General features: G+C 47.2%; 1 protein-coding gene across 10 annotated transcripts in view; it reads right to left on the bottom strand.

The window, feature by feature from the left end:
• The window catches only part of cacna1g (calcium channel, voltage-dependent, T type, alpha 1G subunit), a 190,841-nt gene extending 166,434 nt beyond the window's left edge, over window positions 1-24,407 (bottom strand). For 9 of the 10 annotated variants that reach the window (XR_003747853.1, XM_028968135.1, XM_028968152.1 and 6 more), the window contains exons 1-2: window positions 23,871-24,407; window positions 22,819-23,130 (exon numbers count right to left, since the gene is read on the bottom strand). Coding sequence is in view for 9 of the 10 variants with exons in the window: in XM_028968135.1 (XP_028823968.1) it covers window positions 22,819-23,123 (305 nt within the window). In the remaining variant the exon portion in view is untranslated. Of the gene's footprint in view, window positions 1-22,818; window positions 23,131-23,335; window positions 23,486-23,870 lie in introns of those variants that run through there. The other variant, XM_028968136.1, reaches the window with a different exon arrangement.
• Window positions 24,408-25,852: the final 1,445 nt, after the last annotated feature.

The following is a 25,852-nucleotide window of genomic DNA, read 5'->3' as shown; positions in this document are numbered from 1 at the left end:
CCTGCCCTCTCTGCTTCCAGATCTCCTGGAGGAAGTCAGATGGCTTAAATAATTCATATTCATGCTTGATTTAAACAGGCACTTGCCTTTTATTTAAAATCGTTACGAGGGTCTCGTTACCCGCCTTTTAACAGCCTCTCTGTAAAAAAGGTGCAGCGGTGATTATTCACGTGTGATGAGCCTACGGCGAGGTGGAAACGAGAGGAACTTGCCCCTAGATGGAACCCGACAAAGCCGCTTCCTGTAACCATAAGCACAAACACAGGCGTGCATTTGAACAATAGCGGACAGTGGCTCGACTGTAATTCAATACATCATCTGAAATGAGGCTGCGGTCAGACGGTTAACAGGCGAACGCGGCCAGGTTTTGGAATCTCGAGACTCCAGGCGCTGCATTTAGAACTGTTTGTTTCTTTATTTTGTACATCTACATTTCATTTTATGGCATTTATCCAACGTCCTTATCCAGAGCGCCTTACAATCAGTAGTTGCAGAGACAGTCCCCCCCTGGAGACACTCAGGGTTAAGTGTCTTGCTCAGGGACACAGTGGTAGTAAGTGGGGTTTGAACCTGTGACATTGTGGTCTTCTGGGTCATAGGTGTCTTACCCACTAGGATACTGCCACCTAGGGTTATGTGTCGGGCTGGATGCAACTGCTTTTGGAACTTGTCCAAAAAAATGTTTCAATTATGCCAATTATGCAAATTCATTATCAGTACTGTACAGGCTACATTTCTCAAGATAATGTTTCTTACTCGTCACACTTTCCTACTCACATGAACCCAGCCAACAGTCTGCAGGATTCACTGCAGGATTCAAAATGGATTTGTTAATGTGTTCATTTCTCCATTGATAACACTGTACATAGCTATTTATTCATGTTAAATTCTTATTGATTAAAGCTATTAATATCCAATTGATTAATTGAGCAACACACCTACTTTCTTACAGGGCTGAATCAGTTTGCACATGTTCAAAAAATCGTTTGAATGAAATCTTTACGTCAACGCTAAATTTAATCCATGAAGTCGAATTTGAGGGGAAGACGGGATTTGATGGTGCAGACTACAAAAAGAAAAATTTTATTCATCATTGTATTTCCAACCATTACGTAATCTTGTTTCTAATAAATGTCAGTTCTGGTTTTGGTACGAGGTGAGTCTCACGTTAAAAAGCTGAAAATCAGCGACTGGAATTTGATCGTTCAGAACAAGGCTAAATGATTATTAAGCAAGAATGTAATGTGGCACATCAATGCACTACAGGTTAACCAGGTCAGGGGGTTTGACATAATATTCTGCCATATAATCAAAATTGATTTGTTTTCTTTTATGAAGAAAAAGTATGTCCCATCTGATAACTTGATTCATCTTGATTAACTCAACCAATCGATAGAACACTTAGTGGTTAAAATAATGGCCAGCGGCAGCCCGGCCGTCTTACCGCTCCACATCTGCCACGTTTCTTTTTCCCTCCCGCCCTGATTCGCCACCGCTCCCCGGGACACTCTCCGTAACCCGGGCCGTTATCCAGGGCAGATCGGACGTGGGGGGATACCCCTCCCCCGGGGTGATTCCCCCGGACCCTGCGCGGCACCCCGGCGATTACGCTTTTTTTCCGGGACAAGATAAATGGTGCGGTGGACCTCCTCTCCCCCGGGGGGGCAGAGCGCGCGCGAGCCACAACAACAACTTGGTATTGCTCCTGTCCTCCGAGATTTATAGACTTCGTTTTTTTTTTTTTTTCGTTTTTTTTCTCGCCCTCCTCTCTCTCTTTTTCTCCTATTTAAGGGATAGGTCACGTGCTCCGCCCAAGCAGACGACAGCCAGCAGGCTGGGTTATGCTTGTTGTGCTAATGAACCGTGTACATACTTCGGAACGTTGAGGTCCCCGTGCTGATAGCCGACCTAGAAACATCGGCCACGTTTCCCCAGGGGGTGCGCTAAGCGCACCGCGTTCGGCGGCAGGTGTCGACTCCGGCACCTTCCTAATGTCATCGGCCTCGCCGCCACGTCTCCGTTCGAAGGACGGTGGCTTCAATGGGCCGCACGCTTCAAGGTGTCTGGGCCTTTTTTGTGCCGTCTCACCCGATTACTCACACCCTACGGAGACAGAGCCCGGCCCCGGGAGTCGGGCGGCCGACCATCTTCCACCAAAATCCAAAATATTGCCGTAAAAGTACATTTCCGTGTCACTGTAGCTACCATGTCACACAGAGGCATTTTAAATCACAAAAGAGGACAAAGCTTCAACGCTTTGAGGTGGATTATAAGAATAAGAATGAACCGAAGAAACCGATTGGCAGTAACAAGTTTTAATGAGATTTCTAGGTTTCCTGGGTCACGCAGACCTTGTCTGCTGTGCTCTTTCCCGGAATAATTAGATTTCTCAAAGGAATTCTCTTTAATCATATTCTACTAAGTAAAACCCTGGGATCCATTGATTTTATCACCTTTCTGAAACGTTCCGCTTGCGTTCTTCCTGCATGAAATCGGCCATAAACAAAAGGCATAAAACGTTATTATTACTTTTGAAATGATCGTCCAAAAATCCGGCGTGACTAAAAGAAAAGGCAGCAGGAGATTCAAACGCAACTGTCTCGCTGGTGTGATGCCCCCCATCATCCACACTAACCTGTCAGAGTGGGTAATGTTCTGGGGCATCTGCAAACATTCCTGGCACACTGCGAGTTCGGAGGGTGCTGTTTAAAAAAAAAAAAAAAAAATTCCAAAAAGTACAAGAATGTTCCAGGAACCTATGAAATATGTTTGGTAGAACATTAAGAAAGAAAAAAAAAAATCTCAGAATAGGTTCCAAAAAATGGATCATTCAACATCATTTTAGGAGATCAGTTCTTAAAAATGTTTTTTTTTTATATATATATATAATTTTTATTTTTTTTTAATGATATAGTTAGAACGTCGTTGTTGGTATTTGACAAATTGCCTGGGGCAAGAACGTACTGCTAGAACAGAGAGAGCGCGGCATGCGGTGCGATGGGTGTCTTCCCGGTATGCGAAAACTTTTATTGCTTTCATCTGTTCACTTCCTTCGAGCAGCCTTATCAGATGCCACCCCAGCTTCCCCCCTCGACGCCAGCGAAAAACACACATGCACGCTGCAAAACCAACACACACCAACACACTAGAAACGTGCCCCGGAATAGAGTGTGACGCACGTGCTGGATAAGAGACGGGCGCCCGTGCAGGGACACAAAAAAAAAAAAAAAAGACAATAAAAGTCTTCTTGCCGCGCCAAAGGCACTGGACCGTTTTCTCGCTTTAATATGTATTTCTCTTTCTCTCTCGCTCTCTCTCCCACCTTCACTAACTTGGCAGAACCGGCTTAGACGCGGGCCTGTGGGTTGGAGCTAGGACCTGGAGGACCGACTCCTCTGGTAAATTAAAAACAGACTTCTGGTTACCCCCCTTTCCCCTCCCCTCCTTGTTTCTTGTCTTCTCTGAAGTAGAGGGAGGAGGATGGGTGGAAGGCAGTCTGGAACTTTTTTTTTTTTGCTTGTAGGAAGTCCTGAACAGAAAATGTTAACAAGCGACACGAAAACCGCTGTCGCCCATTCGGCCCCCCGTCACACAGCTACACCGGGAGTTCGTGCTCACGAGCGCTCACGAGCGCTCTCGGCGTATGCACAAATGTTTGCTGCGCGGCCTGCGTACGCCATACACAAGTGCGGCAGCTGACACAAAACCCGGTTAAATCAATTGCTGGCCGACAGCGGTAATGCAGTAAAGCCGAATGAGTTCGGCGAGGGGGAGGGGCCGGGGAGAAATGAAAGCGTGTAAAAATTCTGTGGCCTTTAATCAGACCCAGGCCTCCTGCACTTGTCGCGAGCAATGCTTCTAATTGCTAAAGGCCCCGTCGCCAAACTTGTGTCGTTGCGGTACTTTGATGTTGCTCTGCAGCCTTGCGCTGGCTTGTCTTATTGTCTTCAGGCCCGCGATGACAATAAAACATTTCTCAACCCTGACGAAACGGCAGCCGTCTACCAACTCGTGACGTAATGACTAAACTGAGTCATTCAAACAGTGTCATAGTATTTGACCAAGTTAGACGTCTGAGAGCCCAGCTGATGTGTAATTGTATTATATGATGTGTAATTGTATTTTCAGAATTTCAGCCAGTGGATATATTTAAATCAGTGGGCAATTTAAATCAGTGTAGTAGGTCCTATAAAAAAAACATGTAACTTTGTGTCAGGATTGCCTGCAGCTGGGCTCCACACCGGAATGCAATCCTGACGCCCCATAAATGCCGGAAGTTTTCGCCCGTTCGGGGTCGCTGGCATTTTCGTGAACTCGCTGCACGAACTTGACCTAGTTTTGTTTTCATGTGTTTTGAGTTCTGGCAATCGCCACACGCCTACGGGTTTGTTTAAGTTCTTTATTTACGTTAAACTGTTTTCGGCCACCGCGCCATTGTTTCTTTGAGTTTATTGTTTATTTGTTGTAGAATAAAAACCCCTCCCCAGTATGTCAGACCTCTGCGCTTCCTTCCCTCGTAAGTCCGTAGTCGTGACAGAATGCCAGCGACCCACCCAAAAGCGCAGAGGTAAAAAACAGAGGAGAAGAAACGCCGCGAAGGACGCAGCCCGGCGCGGCGAACGCGGACACCAGGGGAGAGACGCGCCGCCCGTTCTGGTGGAGCGTTTTCTCCCCGAGAAGCCGTGGTACGCGGCGCCGCGTGATGACGTCACCCCCGGGAAACTCCGCGAAACCCGGAAGCGACAACGTCGGCGGGTGAGTGGGCGGAGCGAGGACGTTGGCGTCGGCAGCAGCGAGGAAGTGACGTGGGCAGCGAGCGCAGAAGATGCGACCCCCACGATCTTCGCCATGTCGAGCCAAGAACTCTGCGCTCTGCTGGCAAGGCTCCCCGTGGACTGGGACGACACGGACGACGACGAGAGCACGGGAGACGAGAGTTGGGCTCCGCCCATCGCACCAGTCTGCGATCGTCGCAAGGTCCGTGGGGACCCACGTCACTTCCAGGGGGGTGAGAAGCGACAACAACGGCGGCGTTCCTCCAGCGAGGGGATGGGCAGCCTCCAGCCCGAATGGCCAGAGTACTGTCCCTGGGAGTTGATCGCACCCTGGGTCCAGGATGTCCGCAGGGTGGACGACCCTCGGAGTCACAGGTGGGAGGACACGGATGACGAAAGCGACAATGACGTGGATTTTCGTTGGGCAGTCAGGGCCGGGATGGCTCCACCCAGCGCGTGCGTCCGAGATTGTCGCAACATCCGTGAAGATCCACGTGACTTCCGAGGGTATGAGGTCGACACGGACCAACACGAGGATGACGCCGATTGGGCAGTCGGTGCCGGGATGGCTCCGCCCATCGTGCCCGTCCGTTGCGAGGTCCGTGGAAACCCACGTCAGTCCCAGAGGTGCGACAACAGTGAGGAGGAGGACAGCGATGCGGGCGTAAGCTGGTGGAACAGGGCGACAGGAGGTCGCCAACCAGCAACTGCACTGTCGGAACTGCCTCACAGGGAAGATGCCCTCCCAGTTCCAGTCGCCGACCCGCCTTCCCTCTGCTCGGACGTTCCCCAGCTGAACGGCAGCGCATCACCAGCGCCCCCGCATGCTGGAGAAGACGTCCACCACCCCCCACGCCACACGCCCACCACCATCTCCAGCGACGCTGCCTGGCAGCAGGGAGAAACCGACAGGAGTTTTCGGGACTTCCAGCAGAGACTGAGGGCGGAGTTTGATCGGCCAGAGCCTGAGCCAGGGATCGAACTCTGCCCCTCCACCACATCCAGCGCCAGTCAGGATCCGGGGCAAGAAGACCAAGCACTGGCGGGCGACGAGAAGGTCGCGCCTCCCGAGATTCTGGCTGTGCCCCCTGAGGAGGTCCCGGAGAGCTCAGAGAGGGAACCAGACGACCCTCTCTTCTGTCTGTCTCTGTCTGTGTGTGTGTGCGTGGCATATGTGTCCGTATGTCGCCCCCCACTTCCCCTCTTTGTGTCCACCAGATGGCGACCCAGCCGCGGAGCCGAACCCCAGGGAGGAGGTTCCTGACCCGAATGTGCTGGTCCAAGGCGAGGTGGACAAGCCCCAAGGTACCCCGAAGTCCAGCCGGGGGGGGTGCTCCCCCAAAGAATTTTTTGGGGGGGTGCAGTTCGGGTTGGGGACTCCTCCTGAGGGGAGGGGAGGTGGGGAAGCGATGGAGCTGGGTCCTCCGGTAGCCAGTGAGGAGGGCGGGCCAGGCATGGGCCTGCGTCTGCCTCCAGAGGGGTGGAGCGCCATAGAGCCCCCGGGTAGGCATGAGGACCCAGCTGGGACAGGCAGGAAGAGGGCCTGCTTGTCCCAACGGACGCAGAAGGGGCTAGCCGGATGGTCTGGCAATGCCCCCCCCTTGGCACCAGGGCCGTGCAGCGAGAGGGGCTGCATAGTCCCAGAAGGCACCAGCCTGGGGTGCCTGGAACAGTCGCCGGAGGCTCTGGGACAATCTCCCTGCGCGGTGCAGGGGGTGACACAAGACGTGTCAGAGGGGACATGTGGAGACAGGGCCCACACGTACCCAGATGGATCGGCCCTGATTATTGTGTGCAGGTACGGGAGTCCGGGGCCGCCATGCGGGACCACGCCGGGGAGCCAGGCCGAGGGTCCGGGGCCGTCATGCGGGACCACGCCGGGGAGCCAGGCCGAGGGTCCGGGGCCGTCATGCGGGACCATGCCGGGGAGCCAGGCCGAGGGTCCGGGGCCGCCATGCGGGACCACGCCGGGGAGCCAGGCCGAGGGTCCGGGGCCGCCATGCGGGACCACACCGGGGAGCCAGGCCGAGGGTCCGGGGCCGCCAAGCGGGACCACGCCGGGGAGCCAGGCCGAGGGTCCGGGGCCGCCACGCCTGACCACGCCGGGGAGCCAGGCCGAGGGTCCGGGGCCGCCAAGCGGGACCACGCCGGGGAGCCAGGCCGAGGGTCCGGGGCCGCCAAGCCTGACCACGCCGGGGAGCCAGGCCGAGGGACCGGGGCCGCCACGCCTGACCACGCCGGGGAGCCAGCCCGAGGGACCGGGGCCGCCACGCCCTGACCACGCCGGGGAGCCAGCCCGAGGGACCGGGGCCGCCACGCCTGACCACGCCTGACCACGCCGGGGAGCCAGCCCGAGGGACCGGGGCCGCCACGCCTGACCACGCCGGGGAGCCAGCCCGAGGGACCGGGGCCGCCACGCCTGACCACGCCGGGGAGCCAGCCCGAGGGACCGGGGGCCGCCACGCCTGACCACGCCGGGGAGCCAGCCCGAGGGACCGGGGCCGCCACGCCTGACCACGCCGGGGAGCCAGCCCGAGGGACCGGTGCCGCCACGCCTGACCACGCCGGGGAGCCAGCCCGAGGGACCGGGGCCGCCACGCCTGACCACGCCGGGGAGCCAGCCCGAAGGACCGGGTCCTCCAAGGGGAGGATACAGCAGGGCAGGAGCCCTGTGGTTGCCGCCGTCCGCCCCGCCGCCTCCACTGATGGTACTGTTGGGGCTCCGAGGACGTAGCCCTTGGAGGGGGGGCTCTGTCAGGATTGCCTGCAGCTGGGCTCCACACCGGAATGCACTCCTGACGCCCCATAAATGCCGGAAGTTTTCGCCCGTTCGGGGTCGCTGGCATTTTCGTGAACTCGCTGCACGAACTTGACCTAGTTTTGTTTTCATGTGTTTTGAGTTCTGGCAATCGCCACACGCCTACGGGTTTGTTTAAGTTCTTTATTTACGTTAAACTGTTTTCGGCCACCGCGCCATTGTTTCTTTGAGTTTATTGTTTATTTGTTGTAGAATAAAAACCCCTCCCCAGTATGTCAGACCTCTGCGCTTCCTTCCCTCGTAAGTCCGTAGTCGTGACACTTTGTAACCTTCTGAAATAAATAAAACATAATGGATCGACGAATATATGTTAAATTTCAATAAACGTTTAAGTCATTGGGTTTTAAGAAAATCTGAATATTTCATTCAGACTGACAACTTTCTGTGAAGAGGAACTAACATAACGAATTTTCGACAACTTCACACACTATGCACACACCCCGCCAAAAACATGAACACCACGCAAGGGTAAAGTAATCTTTCGTCTGCAGCTCTTATTATAAAGCAGACTAGCAGCTACTTCGCTATTATTCGCATAGCTTTCACAGAGGCCTCGCGGTCCGAATTTGCTCTTCAAAATAAATAAATAACTAAATAAAAGAGGAATATGGGGCCGAGAAAGTTTAGTTTATTTTGCAGTCATCATGGACACCGTCACCGGCAGCTATTAGCGGTAATGGCTGTGAAAGTGTAAATGTCACGGCGGCTTCTCATCAACAAATGGGCGCCGGCCGTGGCTGCCAGGCGCGGCTCTCGTTCTGATCTTGCCGTCTTATTGTCGTAGCCGGGGTGCAAGCAAAATGAACCCAACCAAACGCAAACGGATAGTCGCGCGGCAATTACCGCACCGAGTCGGGATTTGGAAGAGGAGGGGGACGACACGGATTCCCGGACCTGGAAGCACCGCTTTACAAGAAGAAGTGCCGCTGTTGGGGAGGGAAAGGTGCAGAGGTGTACTCGCCGGAAGACATTTTTTTAATTAAGCATGCTGGGGGGGTGGGGAGGGGGGGGGGGGGTTGACAAGCTCAGGACGGCAATTATTATTGCCTAGTGTGAGTTCTTCCCGCTGTGTCGCTTCGGCCGCTTGATTCTGACACATTGTGGCACTGGCCGACTGCGCCAAGTTTTCTCGTTTGTCTTATACAACGATTTCGTAAAGAGGCTTTAGGAAAATGCGTTCTGAGGTCAGTGTGTTTCGGTGGGGTTCGGGCTGGCAAGGGAAGCTCAGGAACGCACAATGAGCCGCAACATTAAAATCACCAGCCTGATACTGGTGGCTCATATGCAACAAAAACACATTTGACCCCACAAAGGGATTACAATTGGTTTAAATAATATAGTGCAATCAAATACAGGAAAACCAATTTTTTTCTGAAGTAAAAATCGTATGGATGCAATCTTTTTTCAGGAATTGCAAAAGACTAACAATACGTTACATTAACATAAAAATTTCAACGTATCTGCATTATTAACACCACAAAGTGCACAGAAAGAGCAAGTGACACATTACTGCAAATCTTAACTGTTGTTGCCAGGACACTGTTCTAATTAAACATTGAAAGACTTGCATACGCTGGGCTTCCGGTGACTGCTTGCTAGTGATCTGTACCTTGAGAGGCAAAACTAGCAACTGTCACCCACGGACGGCTTGGGTCGCTACTACTAGTGTAACGATCACCAAAAACGTCCCATGTTCAAGCCACGTGGTGACGCGTAGAAACGTTAACGACGCAGCTCTTAATGCAGACAGGAACTGTCCTCGTTTCGCTCTTGTAATTGTAGGTGACGTTTCTACAGTCAATGCTGCCTCCCTCTTGTCTCCAGACTTGTCACTGATATGCTGGAAGTTCATGAGAGAGATACCCTACAAGGTAGGCGATGGGAAAAAGGGGAGGTATTTTGCGTGGCATTGAAGAAACATGTCTTGCATGTACAAAATGGACCATGGTAATTATTTTTGTTCATCTCTGGAAGGCGTGAACTCCGCAGGATTAGCAGCAGATCCTGTTAGCTGTTTGGCCTTCATGCTTTATCGTGCATCTCGTCCCCAAGGAAATTGTTATTTCATCTGATCCCCATGACCTAAAAGATACCGTGATTTAGTTTTTTTTGTTAGTGAACAGGGGTTGGCTTGGGTATTCTGACTGGTATGAGGTCACTCAGCAGAGCTCCGATGACCAGCATGTTTGCGGGGTTGTGTTTGAGGATTGGGAGAAAATGCAAATTAATCCAGCAGGACCTGGTCTCCAGAACAAACAAGTGTAAATCCAGAACCTTCTTATCAAGACTCTTGAATAACACCACGATACTCCTTATTTATAATCTACGTTTTATGAACACGTTTTATTCTAAATTAGACCGTAGATTCTCCTCTGTGCCTCTTTATCACTGTTATTTTTTCCCAGACACACATTCCTCAGATGAGAATTCTGATCAGTCATTTGCATGACGTTGGGACAAAGGGTGAGAGAGAGGAAGACAGAGAGAGAGAGATAGGCAGAGAGTGAAGGTGAAGTAGGAGAGATAAGTGTCTTTGGTCAGTTCTGGTCATCATCACTGCCACCTTGGGCCTCCAGTTAAGTCAACCAACACATCCTAAAATGGACCTTTACAGAACAGCAGGCGGGAGAGAGGACAGACACTAGGGGATGTGAGGAGTGTTGAAGAACAGGGTGGGGGTGGCAGCGGGCTAGCGGGTAAAACACTTGCCTATGAACTAGACCACCACCCCCAAACCTCATTTACTACCACTGTGTCCCTAAGTAAGGCACTTAACCATGAATTTCTCCAGGGGGACTGTCCCTGTAACCACAGATTTATAAGTCGCTATGGATAAGGGCATCTGATAAATGTCATAAATGTAAATGTATGAATGCCTAAGGTTCTACTGCTAGTGAGCATTTCTGAAAGCATTTCTATTGCTTTCGGGGGCCTATTTTCCAGTGGACACAAAGTCACATGCACAGCCTTACGTACGGGTCTGTGACAGTCCATAACATGCTTATTGTGAAAAACACTGTTACTACAGCAGCCTGCGGTTAAAGAACAGTTGAAATTTCACATGACGACAACAACAGGAGAATCAAGCAAGAAGTTTCATTCGAGTGCAGCACCGCAAAAAATGGACGCCACAGCAATTTCCATATTTCAAATTCTACCTTTTCTATAACATGTATACCTCTACTTGTGCTGTATGTTGTATTTTTTATTGTGATTTGGCACTGTTAAATGTTAGTCATTTATTGTCTTGGCTGTGTAAATGCAAAGAATTTAATTGTCCCTTGAATACTACATTCTATACATTTGACAATAAATCTTTGAACCTTTTATAGAGGACCGTAGCTTTGCCCTGTCATTCAAACGTACACTGTAGGGAGCAGTGTAGTAATTATACATGCAATTCCACGTTAGAAGTGTTGGTGACCCAGCAAAGAAAGGGTGTCGTACTTTGTCCCGGCCGAACCCCTGCAGTCCTCATGGACACGTCATCCAGGCTTAATATGGCAAGAGGGCGAAACAAGGAACAAGGAAGATCCCTGACTTGGACAAAAAAACAAAAGTGAGACAATCCCTAATGTCATGTTGTTGTGAAATCCGTCAATTCTTCTAAAAAGGAAAAAAAAAAAGTGGTGTTGAGAGTTGGGATTTAGGTCTGGGAAATGAGCCAGAGTTATACAGTTGGGGGTTCTGGAGTCAAGCTTTGTTGTCAAAAGACAGCGAGAGGAGAATCTCCGCTCTGGACGGCGTCAGATCAAACGATGGGAAGTTTTTAAAAAATGCCAACAAATGAAGGGCAGGTCTCAGAGCTATCTGGGGCTTTGCCATCTGATGATGTGGGATGACCGCAATTATGCTTTTGGAACAGCATCTTATGAGTTTCCATCGCCAGAATTTGCAAAAGTTCAGCAGATCCTTTTACAGTGGTATCTATAAAACAACAAACGTTGCCTAAAGGCGCTTAAAAGCACACGTAGCTTGAACGTTTGGGCCCACCCTTAGAGTCATGAAAACATTCACAAACAAAAGGAAATGATTGGTTCTGAAGTGTGAGAACTTGCACCACTGTAAGTGCTGTTGAATGGATGTGAAAGTCTCTGTACAAGTTTCATCTTTTTCCCAACAGATTGGATACATTCTTTTGGAGAAATCTGCTATCCAAGCCCTCCCAGAACCTTTCCAAGCATCCAAAGTGAATGTCAATGTACTAAACACAAACCTGATTTGTCTTCTTCTTAAAAATATATTATATAATAAAGTAATGTGTTAATGTAGACTGTTAAACACTGAAAAGCAATCTTTGACTTTACTTTACTTTAGGTATTGCTAATGTGAGGGTGGGCCCAAAGTTCTGGCCTGCAGCACATGTTGCACTCAGGCTAAGCTTCTGAATAATCATGCTTAACGTAGCCAAGCCAAGGCGAGCAGTGATAGGGGTTGGTTTTCTTCAGGGGCCACAAGGGGATTTGGCTGGGCTGCCCAACATACATTTCCCCTCCTCCCCTCCCTCCACGCTTCATGCCACCCCCTCCATCTCTCACCACCACCACCGCACCAGCCCCCAGCCTCAGTCTCCTCCAGGACTCTAATGAGAAAAAGCTGGTAGGAAAAGCCTGGCCTGATGCCTATATAAACTTACAGACATCTCACGGAACAGCCCAGGGAGAGAAAAGGAGAAGCAGAGGCTGAAAACAGAGGGAATCAACAGAAAGGTCAAGTAAAAAAAAAAAACATACTTAATAATAATAACAATAGACGATTTCTGAAATGAAAAAAAAAAAAAACAACTATTTCAATTATTTATTTCAGTCGACACACTTTTGTTGGCTGGATGTCTCTCTTCAGAGAGAGTCAGACCTGTGAATTTTAATTAATTAGTGGGAGACACGCCTCTCGTGACCCCAAACACTCATCAAATAAAAAGCACACACATACACACTTTCACATCACACACACAGTAACCAAGCCAAACCATGCAACACACACACGCAGATACTGGCACTACATTCATACACCATGTACACATCTCTTTCTGATACAAAGAAAAACATTAGATGCGCCGCCCTTCACGACGTGGGCGTGGCCTTGATGGGTGGGCCATAGGAGAGAAGACCTGCAGTCACAAAACAACCAACCAAGAATCGGATAGAAGAATGTGGTAGCCACACCCACTTAAGGAGGGTGGTAGTAGCCTAGTGAGTAACACACTTGCCTATGAACCAAAAGACCCAGGTTCAAATCCCACTTACTACCATCGTGTCCCTGAGCAAGACACTTAACCCTGAGTTGCTCCAAGGGGGGACTGTCCCTGTAAATACTGATTGTAAGTCTCTCTGGATAAGGGCAGTAAATGAGTGGCCTTGTCCCTCCCCTTACATCTTGATACACAAAAACCAGTGATATCACCAGTGATGAATTGATGAGATGCTCCATTATTACTGCTATGAACGGTTGTGGAAATTCCATGACCTGTTGCCTTAGTGATAAATTAGTGTTCTGTATTTTCACAAACGACTGCAATAATCAAACTATATTTTTTCATAAACGCTGTTCACTACCCATTTCTGAGGGTCACGGTGGAGGAGCGCAACAGTTGATTAAACATTCTTTTAAATCATGAAAGTAGTTGTTGAAAGATTTTACAAATTGTACTTTCATATTCATTTTCATATTTATCCCAATATCATAGACTTTCTGTTATAATGTTGCAGGTGGCTTATGCTTAGTGACACATTGTCTCCCTGGCCATGTGCCAATGACAAAAGCAGCATGCTTCGCTGTCCTGTGTGATCGGGATTTGTGTCCATGGGGACAGACAAGGAAAGAGGATAGAGTGAAAATACTTAAATATTTAAAATTTTAATATTTAATATAATTATCTATAGAGCAGTTAAACATGTGATGACCTTATAGCAATTTTAAGAAGAAAGTTTTAATAATCACCCATCCATCTAAGTAATGCAATTATCAATTCGTTTAAATTACATTTACTGCATTTATCAGACGCCCTTATCCAGAGCAAATTACAATCAGTATTTACAGGGACAGTCCCCCTGGAGCAACTTTGGGTTAAGTGTCTTGCTCAAGGACACAATGGTAGTAAGCGGGATTTGAACCTGGGTCTTCTGATTCACAGGCGAGTGTGTTACTCACTAGGCTACTACTACTACCACTACTATCACCCTACTACGACCCAAAAAATTTAAAAATCTATAACTTTATGTGTATTTGGTTGTTGTCACCCAGAAGACAGTTGTTGCCAATTAGGAAAGTTAAAACAGTTACTTGGGTTAAAAAGATATCAGGCTCTACAATTTTGATATTTTTGAGGCACCAGTGTCTCCCCTCCCTCTTCAACACAGCACTGAGCACAGTGCACAGCATCCCTCAGTAGATATCTGGCGTGTTTAAAGTGACGGGTTATTTAAAGACGAGATGAGTAAAGCTGTAATTACAGTCCCCCCCCCCCCCCCCCCCCCCCCCCCCCCCCCCCCCCCCCCCCCCCCCCCCCCCCCCCCCGGTGTGACAGGACAGCGTAATGATTCCGCTATGCATTAATTCATGGCCTTGGCATATATGAGCGCTCACTTTTCTTCCCGTGTTCCACAGAAGATAGAAGAAGAAAAAGAAGAAGGGGGTGGAAAAAAAGTTGAAACTGAGAAATGATGGAATTATGAAATATTGAACACAAAGTAATGGCCATTTTCTGCCTGGAGAGTCAGACTTTATGCCTCGAAGCTCCAGTGTTGGCCCTTTGTTTGTGGTCAATTTACGCAGAATCGGCAGCTAAACTGTGATTAATTGACTATCGTTCAAATTGTGACTGCCTACAGGGGAACGATCCTTCTCCATAAATCAACAGGATGATGGAAGCTGTAACCCAAACTGCCAGAAGGACAACAAAATAAAAAAAAAAATTCCTCCAGATCCAAAAGCACTTGTGATGTTACAAGGCCACGGAGATAAAAGGCATGGATGCCTGCAGCAGAAAGCCGCTCTGTGATTGAGATCTTCTCCTAATGAAAGGCACTTTCTGACTGCCGAATTCCACTGTCTAAATAAATAAATAAATCGAAGCGGTTCGTCTGATCAAAGCCAAGAACCGATTTTCTACATGCTGAACAGTAGCATCGAATCAATCATTTCTTAATGTACGCCGAACTAAAAAGATAAAGCTTTCATTAACCCAGAATCTTTAACACTTTGCTTTAGTCATGCAATGTATGGTATATATATACAGATACCAACATCCTCAAATAAACCCAACATGTTGGTTTTCTGTTTATTTGCTATTTTTTTCAGTTGCATTTTGGGTTGGCACGTGACCTCATACGTATGCTTTTATTGCATTGTTTTCCATCTGTTTTACAGTGAAGGTGAAAAAAGCAAAGTTTATACATTTTAAGCAATGTGTTAAAATCTCTTTATGAAGTTTTATTATTTTGACCCTGAGTTTCGAACACTGCAGCAGAACATATTACATTCCAGACATGCAATCCAAAATCCATCCCATTGTTTTTTTTTTTTTTTTTACAAAAACACAAGCCTTCATGCCCCGTCGATGTAGCCACAGGAATGTCAAACAGATTTCAAACACACTCACGGCGTGACTGGGGTGGTCATGCTTCAGCAGAAATATGTTATCATTAATGTTAATGGGACAACGTGACAAGCTGTCATTTATCTACCTCCAGATATGCGAGGAGGGGACTGTAGGGGTGAGGCGAGGAGTTCAGTGTTTGCTAATGAAGACAACTACCTGAAATACAGCCGTACATGAATGACTGGCAGGACACTGAGGGCTTCTATTACGTAAGCTCCGACAGAAGGGCTGCCGAACAATCGATACTGTAATATGCAGCTTATTGGTGGCCACGGGGTCAAATATGATGGAGTACCGGTGTAAAAGAAATAAAAAAAACATTGCCCCCCCCCTCCCCTTGGAATATACATATTGCACTAACCTCTGAAACACACACTTACTAACGCACTCGAGCTCTGTCTCTGATCTTAAGGGACAGGAAGTGCATAAAGGGTACTGGAGTGTGTGTGTGTGTGTTCTGATTATGCAGGTTGGCTAGTGCATTGTTGCACATCACCGAAGGCCCAGCCAGGCTAAGGCTGCATATTTGGACACGGACATGCAGAGCGAGGGAGAGGGATGGAAGAGCCCCGGCGTAACACTGCACAGCACGGGGGCCGGAATTTAAAAATCTCGCACGCGCCTAAACCTGCGAGTGTCTGCGGAAAGCTGCTAGGGAAAATACAAATAATAAAAAAAAAATTGCATCTGTGTGTGCGTGTCTTTAATTTGCTCGTGTTTTTCTCCCAGGAAAGTGCAGATGCACAGTCCTCGTTCTCCTGGCACCGCAAGCCGAGCATTTTCTGCAAATTAAGTAAGTGTTCACTTCATGTCCTATTATTTTACAGGGAAATGCAGACGGGCCGAGCGCTGATGCTTGATTCTTGGGAAAACAAAGAAAGAAAGATAGAAGGAAAGAAAGAAAGAAAGAATTGATTTGAATTTGATGTGTAAAGATCGAGATATATGTGTTTTCTTACGAGCACAAATTGGTCTTCAACTAGAAAATACCAGGGAATTAGGAGCAATCTGCCACTATGCAGGACTTCAGGGCCCGTAATCCTTTCATGTTAAATCAGTATCAAAGACAGAGAGAGCTGGAAAGCCTCCCAGTCATGTTGCGCGGTCCACGAAGACTGCTTTGGCAATGGCCAGGTCTGTTGGCCGAGAAGCGACACCTATGAGATTCCCGCGTGACCGCTGCAGCGTCCAGTCGGAGTCGTTTGCAAACCTATCAGTACGCCTTTTTCCACAGACGTCACGTCAGGGGAGCGTTCGCTCGCCGTGCCGACTCCAGCGGCGCCAAATGCTTAATGGTTCCTGGGGAGCGCGGTGGAGAGGAGCTGGTGCAAGCCCAAAAACACAGGGAAGAAAGGCCAGTGAAGGTTTAAGTGAAACTCCGAGGGGCTGAACCAGTAAGAATAGGACAGGGGCAAATGACAAAATATGACAAAGTTTGCACATAGTCTGGTTTCCCTTCCTATCAATTTCTTAAAGCATTTTCTGGCCTTGCTGGTGTATGAAACTGGCGTGGGAACTGGTTGAAGCAAAGCAAAAATATATCTATATAACGTATTGATGGGTGCGGGTTTAAATCATCCAACATGAGGAAGCTGTGAGAGCAACAGCTGTCACTCAACAGGCTCCTCCCAAGTTCTTACACCTTCAAAAAGTTAGCTTCTGTTCTTCAAAATATAGCTATAAGGACCAAGTGATTCTTTTATATGTGATCTGTTTATGTAAATCCTGAGGACAAATTGGACGTTACACTCGCCATCTGCACAGTGACCATGGTTCACCACAAAAGAACAAGTGCTGAAGGGTTACGCAGAGTAGACTGCAAGTGCAAAAACATTAAAATAGTGAGAGATGCTGCCAACAGAACTGGTCCAGGAGGGCACATATTAACCTCTCTACTCATAACCACACAGCTCTTGAGTTGAGTCACAGGAATTTGGGAAGATCGAAGCTGCTCAAGGCTCTCCGAGACCAGGGTTGGTGCGAATATTGTCTGGAGGAAGAGAAGAATAGCCATATGATCAACACAACAATGCTTCTTACAGGTTTTACGTTTCTTTTGTGAAAACTTGCGCCTGTTAACCAACTGTAGCCAGTAGCCAGTACGTTTGGCTTACACTTTTGGCTTAAAAAAAATAAAAGCTTACTAAAATTCCAGTCTATTTATTGTCTGGTGCTTTGCGTCAACCTATCCAGTCACTTAAGAGTGAGGGAGCCAGCGAGCGAGCTATCGCGCCGTGTCACTCTGTCCTCTTGAGAAAAAAATAAACAGTTTTCTTGCCTGCCCCCATGGATGCATATCCCAACCACACATGACAGCGAAGCATGCTGCCTTTGTCATCGGCACGTGGCCAGGGAGACAATGTGTCACTAAGCATAAGCCACCTGCAAGTGTGTCAGGCACTGGGGGATGGCACAGGATCGATTTCAGTTACATTACCAAGTATTATAAAACCACTGACCTTTCTGTAATGGCTACAGAGATGCATTAAAAGGCAGACATGAGTAGTACACACACAAATAAATGTAGACCACATAACAAGCCCTGGAGACGACCACACACTAAGCCTCAGCTATGATGTAATACTGAGAAATTGTGGTGAAAAATAAATAAGCAGCACAAGAGTAATTATTAGAACCTGCAAATAGTTGAAACCAACTAATTGACCACTACATCTGGTGTGCTAACCAAGTAGTATTCAAGTAACCAATCAGGCTATAAACTTTAAAAGAAAATGTAAAAAAATATAATGTACAATAACAAAAAGCTCTCCATTAAACCAAAAGGGCTTTTGTCATGAATTCTGATAACTAATCAAATTTCTATTATGTATTTGCTCAAAACTAAACACAGTTGTGAAATGACTGCCCTTTCCATTCAGTGATGTTACATGTTAAATGTGTTTTCTAATAAATACACCTTGATGTTGACATGTTTCCGTAAGTTACACTACCATTCAAAAATTTAGTGTCATTTAGAAAGCTTGTTTTACCATGAAAAAAAAAAACTGAAATGGGTTTGAAAAGAAAAATGACAAAAAGAAAAAACAATACTTATTGACAAAGCTTGAAATAATAATGCAATCAAACCCACATTAGATGATGCACTAGATACTTTACTAGTGCGATGAGGGACAGTTTTATTGCTTCTTTCATCAGTTCAATTTCACAGAGTACGCAACTGTGCTGAGTAAAGGGACACTGGGGAAGTGATGGCCTAGCGGGTAAGGAAGCGGACTCACAATCGGAAGGTTTCCGGTTCAAATCCTGAACTGCCAAGGTGCCAATGAGGTGCCACTGAGCAAGATACTGTCCCCACACACTGCTCCCCGGGTGCATGTTATGGCTGGCCACTGTTCACCAAGGGTGATGGTTAAAAGCAGAGGACACATTTCGTTGTGTCACCGTGTGCTGTGCTGTGCTGCACTGTTTCCCAATGACAATCCCTTCACTCTCACTAATCAGGGCAGCTATACTAGGGTCATTGAAAGGGGTTTTCTAATAATCAAATAACCTTTTTAATTGACCAACTTTGGTTGACGAACATTCCACTCAAGACTAATAGTCACTGATGGAATATCTGCAGCCATATAGAGAGGAAATTCTTCATTAACAGACATTTCCAGCTAACAGTCATTTACAACATTAACAATGTCTTAACAGGAGTTTTCACAGATATGATGACAGGGCAGTGGTGACCTAGCGGGTGAAGAAGCGGACCTGTAACCCGTAAAGGTTGACAGTTCAAATACCCAGCCATTGAGGTGCCACTGAGCACTGAGGTAGTGTCCCCACACACTGCTCCCCAGGCACCTTTCAAGGCTGCCCATTGCTCACCAAGGGTGATGGGTTAAATGCAGAGGACATATTTCATTATGTGCATCATGTGCATTGCAATTACTTCACATTCACTTTAATGTACCAAACTACTGTTTCCCATCAAAAATTAGAATTTCTAAGAGACCCTAAACTTTTGAATGGTAGTGTATACTAATATGTCACGACAGTGCAGGCCAGGGGGAATGCAAATGCAAACAGTGATTTAATGACATAACCGGATACATTCAGGATACATTTTTACTAGTGCTGCACGATTAATCTAATCGCAATCGTAATCGCGATGTCAGTCTGTGCGATTACATGAACGCAAAAAAATGCGATTTAAATGATTAGTACATGGATTGAATCGGCAACATATCACTCCTTCTCTCAAAGTTTGCGAGCTGACTGAAGTCTCACTTCAGTCGAATGTGACGTGTATGGTCACATGACTTTCGATTCGGAGACATATGGGTAGACGCCGCATGACGAGCTGCATCGTACGTCAGCGTCACCGCCATATTGTGTGAAGCATATACATGTTTAAAATGCTTCACTCTTGTGCTGCTTGGGGCTGTACAAACCGCTGTATGCTCCAAACCAGATCCAGGGGGATTACATTTCATAGGTAAGGCTGGACAATTGTTTTGAATATATTTGGCCATTATAAAATCCCGTTTTCAAATCAAGTCAGCTTCCAAACAACGTTTTGGCTAAACATAGGTATTAACTATTTAGACTGTTCTTAGCTGTTTAGTTAACTTTTCTCATAGAAAAGTTCCTAAAGAAATTCACCTCAGTTTACAAATCTTAACCTTACCTAAGCTAGCAAAGCTATGCATCCCTGTGTTCAAGTCAGCCTCCAAACAACGTTTTGGTTAAACGTTAGAACTATGATGCGGGATTTTATAATGGCCAAATATAATCAAAACAGTTGTTTAGCCTTACCAGGGTTTGTCGTTTGACAGTAATGTAAAGAGTTTTTTGTGATTATTTCATTTTGTAGAATATTGTATTTTGAAAGCACTGGGCATTTCAAGTTGTTATAAATAGTTTGTATGTTTCACTTTGAAACTAAACATTTCACTATTAGTAATTTGTATGCGACTTTTCATTGATATACAAGCAAGTGCCCTTTATCATATCGCAATCGCATATCGCAATATTGATCTCAGTAATTGCAATATGTCTTTTTTTCCCAAATCGTGCAGCCCTAATTTATACCAACATGACAGATAACATTCAGGAAGAATCAGGCGCACAATGGACACAAAAACAACAGGAAAACCTGGCCCGGAGTGCCAGGACTCGTTCGGGTCGAGACTTAATAAACTGTGCAACTATGCAAACTACTCTAAAAACAGGCTGTTGGCTCGTTGTACCTTAAGACCATTCATCGGTGGTCAATTTCCAGCCCCAAAAAAGACCACTGCTGATTGAGACCATTACTCACAACACTGAAAAATTGATGTGGTAGGGAGGCATGGACTGGAGTGATCGGAATGTCTGCCTTCCCAATAGTATCCACACAGTTGCATTGCTACTGTAGGTACAAGGCTGTAGTCCAAGCATTGCGTACAAGGTGTCTCTAATAAAATGTCAGAGTTGCTTCCTTTCTGTTGGCTCCGATCACAGTTCCCATCATCTGTGACAAACGTTCTGTCACTGTGTGTAAGTGCACTCATTCACATGCCGAGAAAATATGCCTGCTCATTGGCTGGCATTCTTTCATTGATTGCCATTGCTTCATTGAGTCCCCAGAGTGAACAGATTGGCCATACAGCTGTTGTTACCCCGACCAAGGGACCACAAGGAGGAACGTTTTCACATCTCTCTTTCTTCCACCAAAGCACACTTAATGAGATCCCTTTAGGTTCCCGGGACCTCTTCACCAAAGGGAAGGCACGGAAAGTGCTGGCATTTAGCAGATTGAAAACACGAGGAGCGGCTCTCTAAGGAATCCCAGGCGTCAAATATCTCTACAACAGTCGAGACCTGCGGAAGCGCACCAAAGCACCCAGACTTTAATGCTATTTTTTCCTTTTGTCTGTTAGGTGAAGAGGTTTCTTCGCGGCAAGAGGCTTGAAGGAAGATTGTAAAGAGATACAGAGAGAAAGGGAAGAAAAACAGACAGAGAGAGAGAGAGAGAGAGAGAGAGATAGAGAGAGAGTATGTGTGTTTAATTGGGCAGTTATTCAGGCCCCACAAGATTCATCATATTTCCCTCAGAACAAAAACAAAGCATCTGCACCCAGACATCACAACGAGGTCCAGCCAACTTGCTGGTCCAAAACAGCATTCTTTCCTTCAGAGATGAGGCGGCGCGTCCATCTGAACAAAGCACCTCCACGCGCCGAAATAGATCTGCTCTCGGCATGCCCATACAAATTCCACGCCCGGGAGCCTGCTTTTTTTTTTTTTTTTTTTAGATGAGTTCGGTAACGGACAACTGAGACTGGGAACCTGGGAGGGGGGGTTCGCTGTGAGAGGCAGGGCGGACACCTTTGCGGGCACCACTCTGACCTTTCAACGGAACACCAGGACCCTGACGTTCTCCGGGCCGCGCACAAAATCGCTTCCCGTGCCAGACGACTCGCTGTACACCACGACCTCCGGAACAGTAACATCTGATGCGCCCAGCCGCTGCCAAATTCAAATTTGTCACTTACATAGTCATACACGGTATGATGTGCAGTGAAATGCTTTTTGCGACTGCTACAGACCACAGTATTGCAAATGTTGCAAGTATACAATGAAAACCAATATGCAAATATTGCAAAAATAACCAAATATTACAACATAAAATTTGTGTAACAGGTAAGCTGAAGGTGTGCAAGTCAATGTATAAGATCAAAAAAGCAAAAAAAAAGATTTTGTGCAAAGTGATTTTGTGCAAAGAGTTTAGAGTGAATAAAGAGCAATAAAGAGGATATTACGTTATCAATACACACACTCACGCTCGATACTTTACACAAAGGATTTTTTCCTTTTCAGCACAAAGGTTGAGCTTAAACAAATGGTGGTCAAGAAGAAAGAATGCCAAACTCACCACTCGCTGCCCTGTTAAGCTTAAGCTTGTTTTATTCACTCCCACAGTGTGCAGTGACCTTTGGTGCACCTTCTTGCAGGTGCCATGTGTGGAAGATCCCCATCCCGAGCAAACAGATTACCTCAGACCACTCAGAAAGTGAAAATGAGCAAGATGTACACAGTAGTCCCTTTTTGCTTCACCTGAACAAAATAAGTTACAAAACTGCTGTAGGACCATAGGAAGACCATCTTAGCAACATTCCAAAACAAAATAAAAAATGTACCGAATGATAACGTAAAGTCTGAATGAACCAGGAATCGGAAACATCCAGCAAAGTGTGCATCCCACCCCCTACCCCCCCCAAAAAAAATTATTTACCATGTTATTAATATGTACATCGTTTTACTTTATAAACTCGCTAACCAGAGCCGTTTTCCTGATGAACAATATCAAAAACCGATTATCTAGCTAGCCTTCTAGGCCTCAGATTAACCCACAAAAGGGAAGAAATAACAAGATATGCCACGAAACCCACTGCAAATAGGTTAAAATGAGTGGCTACCTAAAAAAAACGAAGACAAATGTTTTCGCTGTATATATGTTCAGATGACGAAAAATGCTAAGCCGACTCCGAAGCGGCTTAAGACACCTTTCCATTCGGTTCAAGCGGAAGGTAAAAAGCGCGTCTTACCTCCACAGCTGCGCGCTATGACGTCGATCCTCTGCGTCCAGTTCAACTGGACACTAACGCACAACATTTACGGACCAGAAAGGATATGGGTTGCAGACCATTTTCAGACACCAACTCCTCGGCCGGGTGGTTTGCTTCAGGTAGAAAAACACGACAGGTGCCAGGGTCGGGTAGGGTAAAGTTTCCTCGCCGCCGGCCGACGCCTCCTCCGCGCCGGCCGCGCCGTCCCTCGCCTCGGGCTCCGGCTCCGGCTCCGGCGAGTCCTCCTCGCCGCGCTCCCCTCCGGCGGACAGGTCGTTGAGTCGGATAAAAGTCCGCGGGAGAGAGGGCCCACCCTCCGCTTCCCTCCCGTTCTGGTCCTCGGAGAGGTTTCCTCCATCTTCGGCCATCATTCACCCCCTGGAGGGACGGGAGCGGAGTCAGGACTTTCTCACCTGGCCACACGTGACGTTCCACGCATCTCCGAGGCGCATTCTTTACGATGCATTATTGAACGACTTATGAATAAGCCATTTTGTTCCAGTGGTGTGTGTGTGTGTGTGTGTATATATATATGCATAAATATGATTACTAAAAAAATGAAAAATAAACATGCATCACTCACCGCTGACTTTCACTGGCACATTAAATAATTTCATGAACGCGCGAGCTGCTAAGAACTGTTGTCTGAGACACCGGGGATGCGGCCGTTCGTAACATGAATCCACTCCGCTATTATACACGACTGGTTGTCGGACAATGTCGATGGAAGTGCGAATTTGAACACGATGGCAACACTTCGCCGGTTTGAATGTGTTATAACGGTACAGACTAAATATTTTAACCCATCACCTGCTGCGCAAAGCACGGATGCATCGTGATTTTCAGACATTTAGGTGAAGTGTATCAGCGTATTACTTTGGATATATAGACTAATTTAGTGTATGTGTGTGTGTGTGTGTGTGTGTGTGTGTATATAGATAGAGATTTAGATAGAGAGAGAGAGAGACCACCAAACTGAACAATGCATGCACTTTCCACTGCACTTCACTCGTTTCTACGCACAAACACACACACACACACAAAGATGACGTCTGACTTAGAATTTTGTTATAAGTGTGGAACGGCGTGCGCGCTGCGCCGTCCCTGCGCGGAATTACCTGTAATTGACTGTGCCGATGCGCCTGGACCGGGCTCAGTCATCGCATGACCATCTTTTTTTTTCTGGATAAGCGCACCCCGTACCGAGTGAGGGATGGAGGGACGGGGAAAGAGGGGCTCCGGGTCCGAGTTCAGGTTACAGCAGAAGCAGGTTTGTGGGCATCTCCAAAAGCCCGACGCCCCCCTGGAACTCAGGGGCTCTCGTAGACCATGTTGGAAGCGCCCGAAATCGCGCTCGGGGAGAATCACTAGGGAGCGATCCCGTCAAGGCACAAGGAACAGAAGATGAAAAAGATGAAAGAGCGGAAGAAGTTCAATCTTCCCCCGACGCCCAACATATGCGCTGATGCCTCCTCATCCTCGCATGAATTATATCCGATTTTTAGGGGTGGGGATGCAGGTCTAAGCAGCAGCTTAAAAATGCACGCGGTGTTATTTCAAATAAAAAGAAGAAAAAAGAAACCATGAACATTAAAAAAAAGAATTTGTCAGAAGTCTCTGTACTCTCCCAGGCAGCAGCGCGTCTACAGCGAGTCTCCTCTCATCTGGATTCGGACTCAACTTCACTTCCCGCCCCCCCCCTCTCTCTCCCGTTCACCAAACGCACCGGGACTGGCACGCACCGCGCCTTCCTATTGGCCCAGCCACCCGCCAATCGCGGCTCAACAGGAGGAGGGGGGCGGGCGAACAGCTGGAATCTCATTCTTCACTGTTGGCCAATAAAAAGCTGGGGATTGTTGCGAATTGGACCAAACCCACTTGATGATTGGACCGCGTTCGTTTATCACCGGGGATGTTTTTTTTAGGCAAGAGAAATAGAAGAGCATTGTTAGCCGATCCAATAATATAATACATAGTTTTATATATATAAATATATTATACAGTGACTATTAAGTTGAGTTTATATGTATTATTATGTGTGTATTAATACATGCAAACTAAACAGAACTGTCCATAAACAAATGAATCTGGTACATGTGTAACAGTGATGTTACAGTGATTTTTATGAAAAAACGTTAACTCAGAACCACATAATAATAAAGTTAAAACTCTGTAAGATTTACAATGTGCAATTGTATGTATGCATGTATGATGCATGTAAAGACAAGGGCACAAGGGCACAAGGGCTCCATGTGCTCGCCAGAGGTAGCCTGACTGCCATTAGGTACCAAGATAAGATCCTCAGACCCCTGGTGAGACCATATGCTGGTGCAGTTTGCCCTGGGTTCCTCCTAATGCAAGACAATGCTATATCTCATGTGGCTGGAGTGTGTCAGCAGTTTGTGAATGTGAAAAGGTGAAAGTGAAGTGATTTTCATTGTGATACACAGCACAGCACATGGTGCACACAACAAAATGTGTCCTCTGCTTTTAACCATCACCCTTGGTGAGCAGTGGGCAGCCATGACAGGCGACCAGGGAGCAGTGTGTGGGGACGGTGCTTTGCTCAGGCTACTTTGCTCAGAGGCATTGGCACTGGCACTGGCATTGGCACAGAGGCACTGCTAGACGAAGGCATTGATGCTATGGACTGGCCCGTCCGTTCCCCAGACCTGAATCCAATTGAACACATCTGGCACATCATAGATATATACTAGGATCGTCAAAATCTGCAGGTAACAGGATGTTCTACTTGAGACATCTTTTGTCACCTCCAAAAAGGCACAATTTATCAACAGTGCTCTCTCATCTGGTCCTCCCTAGAGGGTCAGAGATCTGAAATTGCAGACATCAACCTGAACAATCCTTGAAATCCACCAACACTCGTAGGAACAGCTCCTGTCAAAGCGAATGGGAGGAATGTTCTGACAGCTACTGAAGGAAAATTGTGTAATGCCTGTGATGTCAATAAACGTGGCCACTAGGGGAAGTAATTTCTCTCTGCAGTATCTGCATCGGTCCAACTGCCGTGTGTCAGTGGTAAAGAGCATTGTCTGGTTCCCCTAGCTTCTTATTACAAACCCAGAAAAGGGCATCAGCA

This window comes from Denticeps clupeoides, chromosome 2, assembly GCF_900700375.1.
Source record: "Denticeps clupeoides chromosome 2, fDenClu1.1, whole genome shotgun sequence".
NCBI lineage: Eukaryota > Metazoa > Chordata > Actinopteri > Clupeiformes > Denticipitidae > Denticeps > Denticeps clupeoides.
This window is presented reverse-complemented; position numbering and strand designations above follow the sequence as displayed.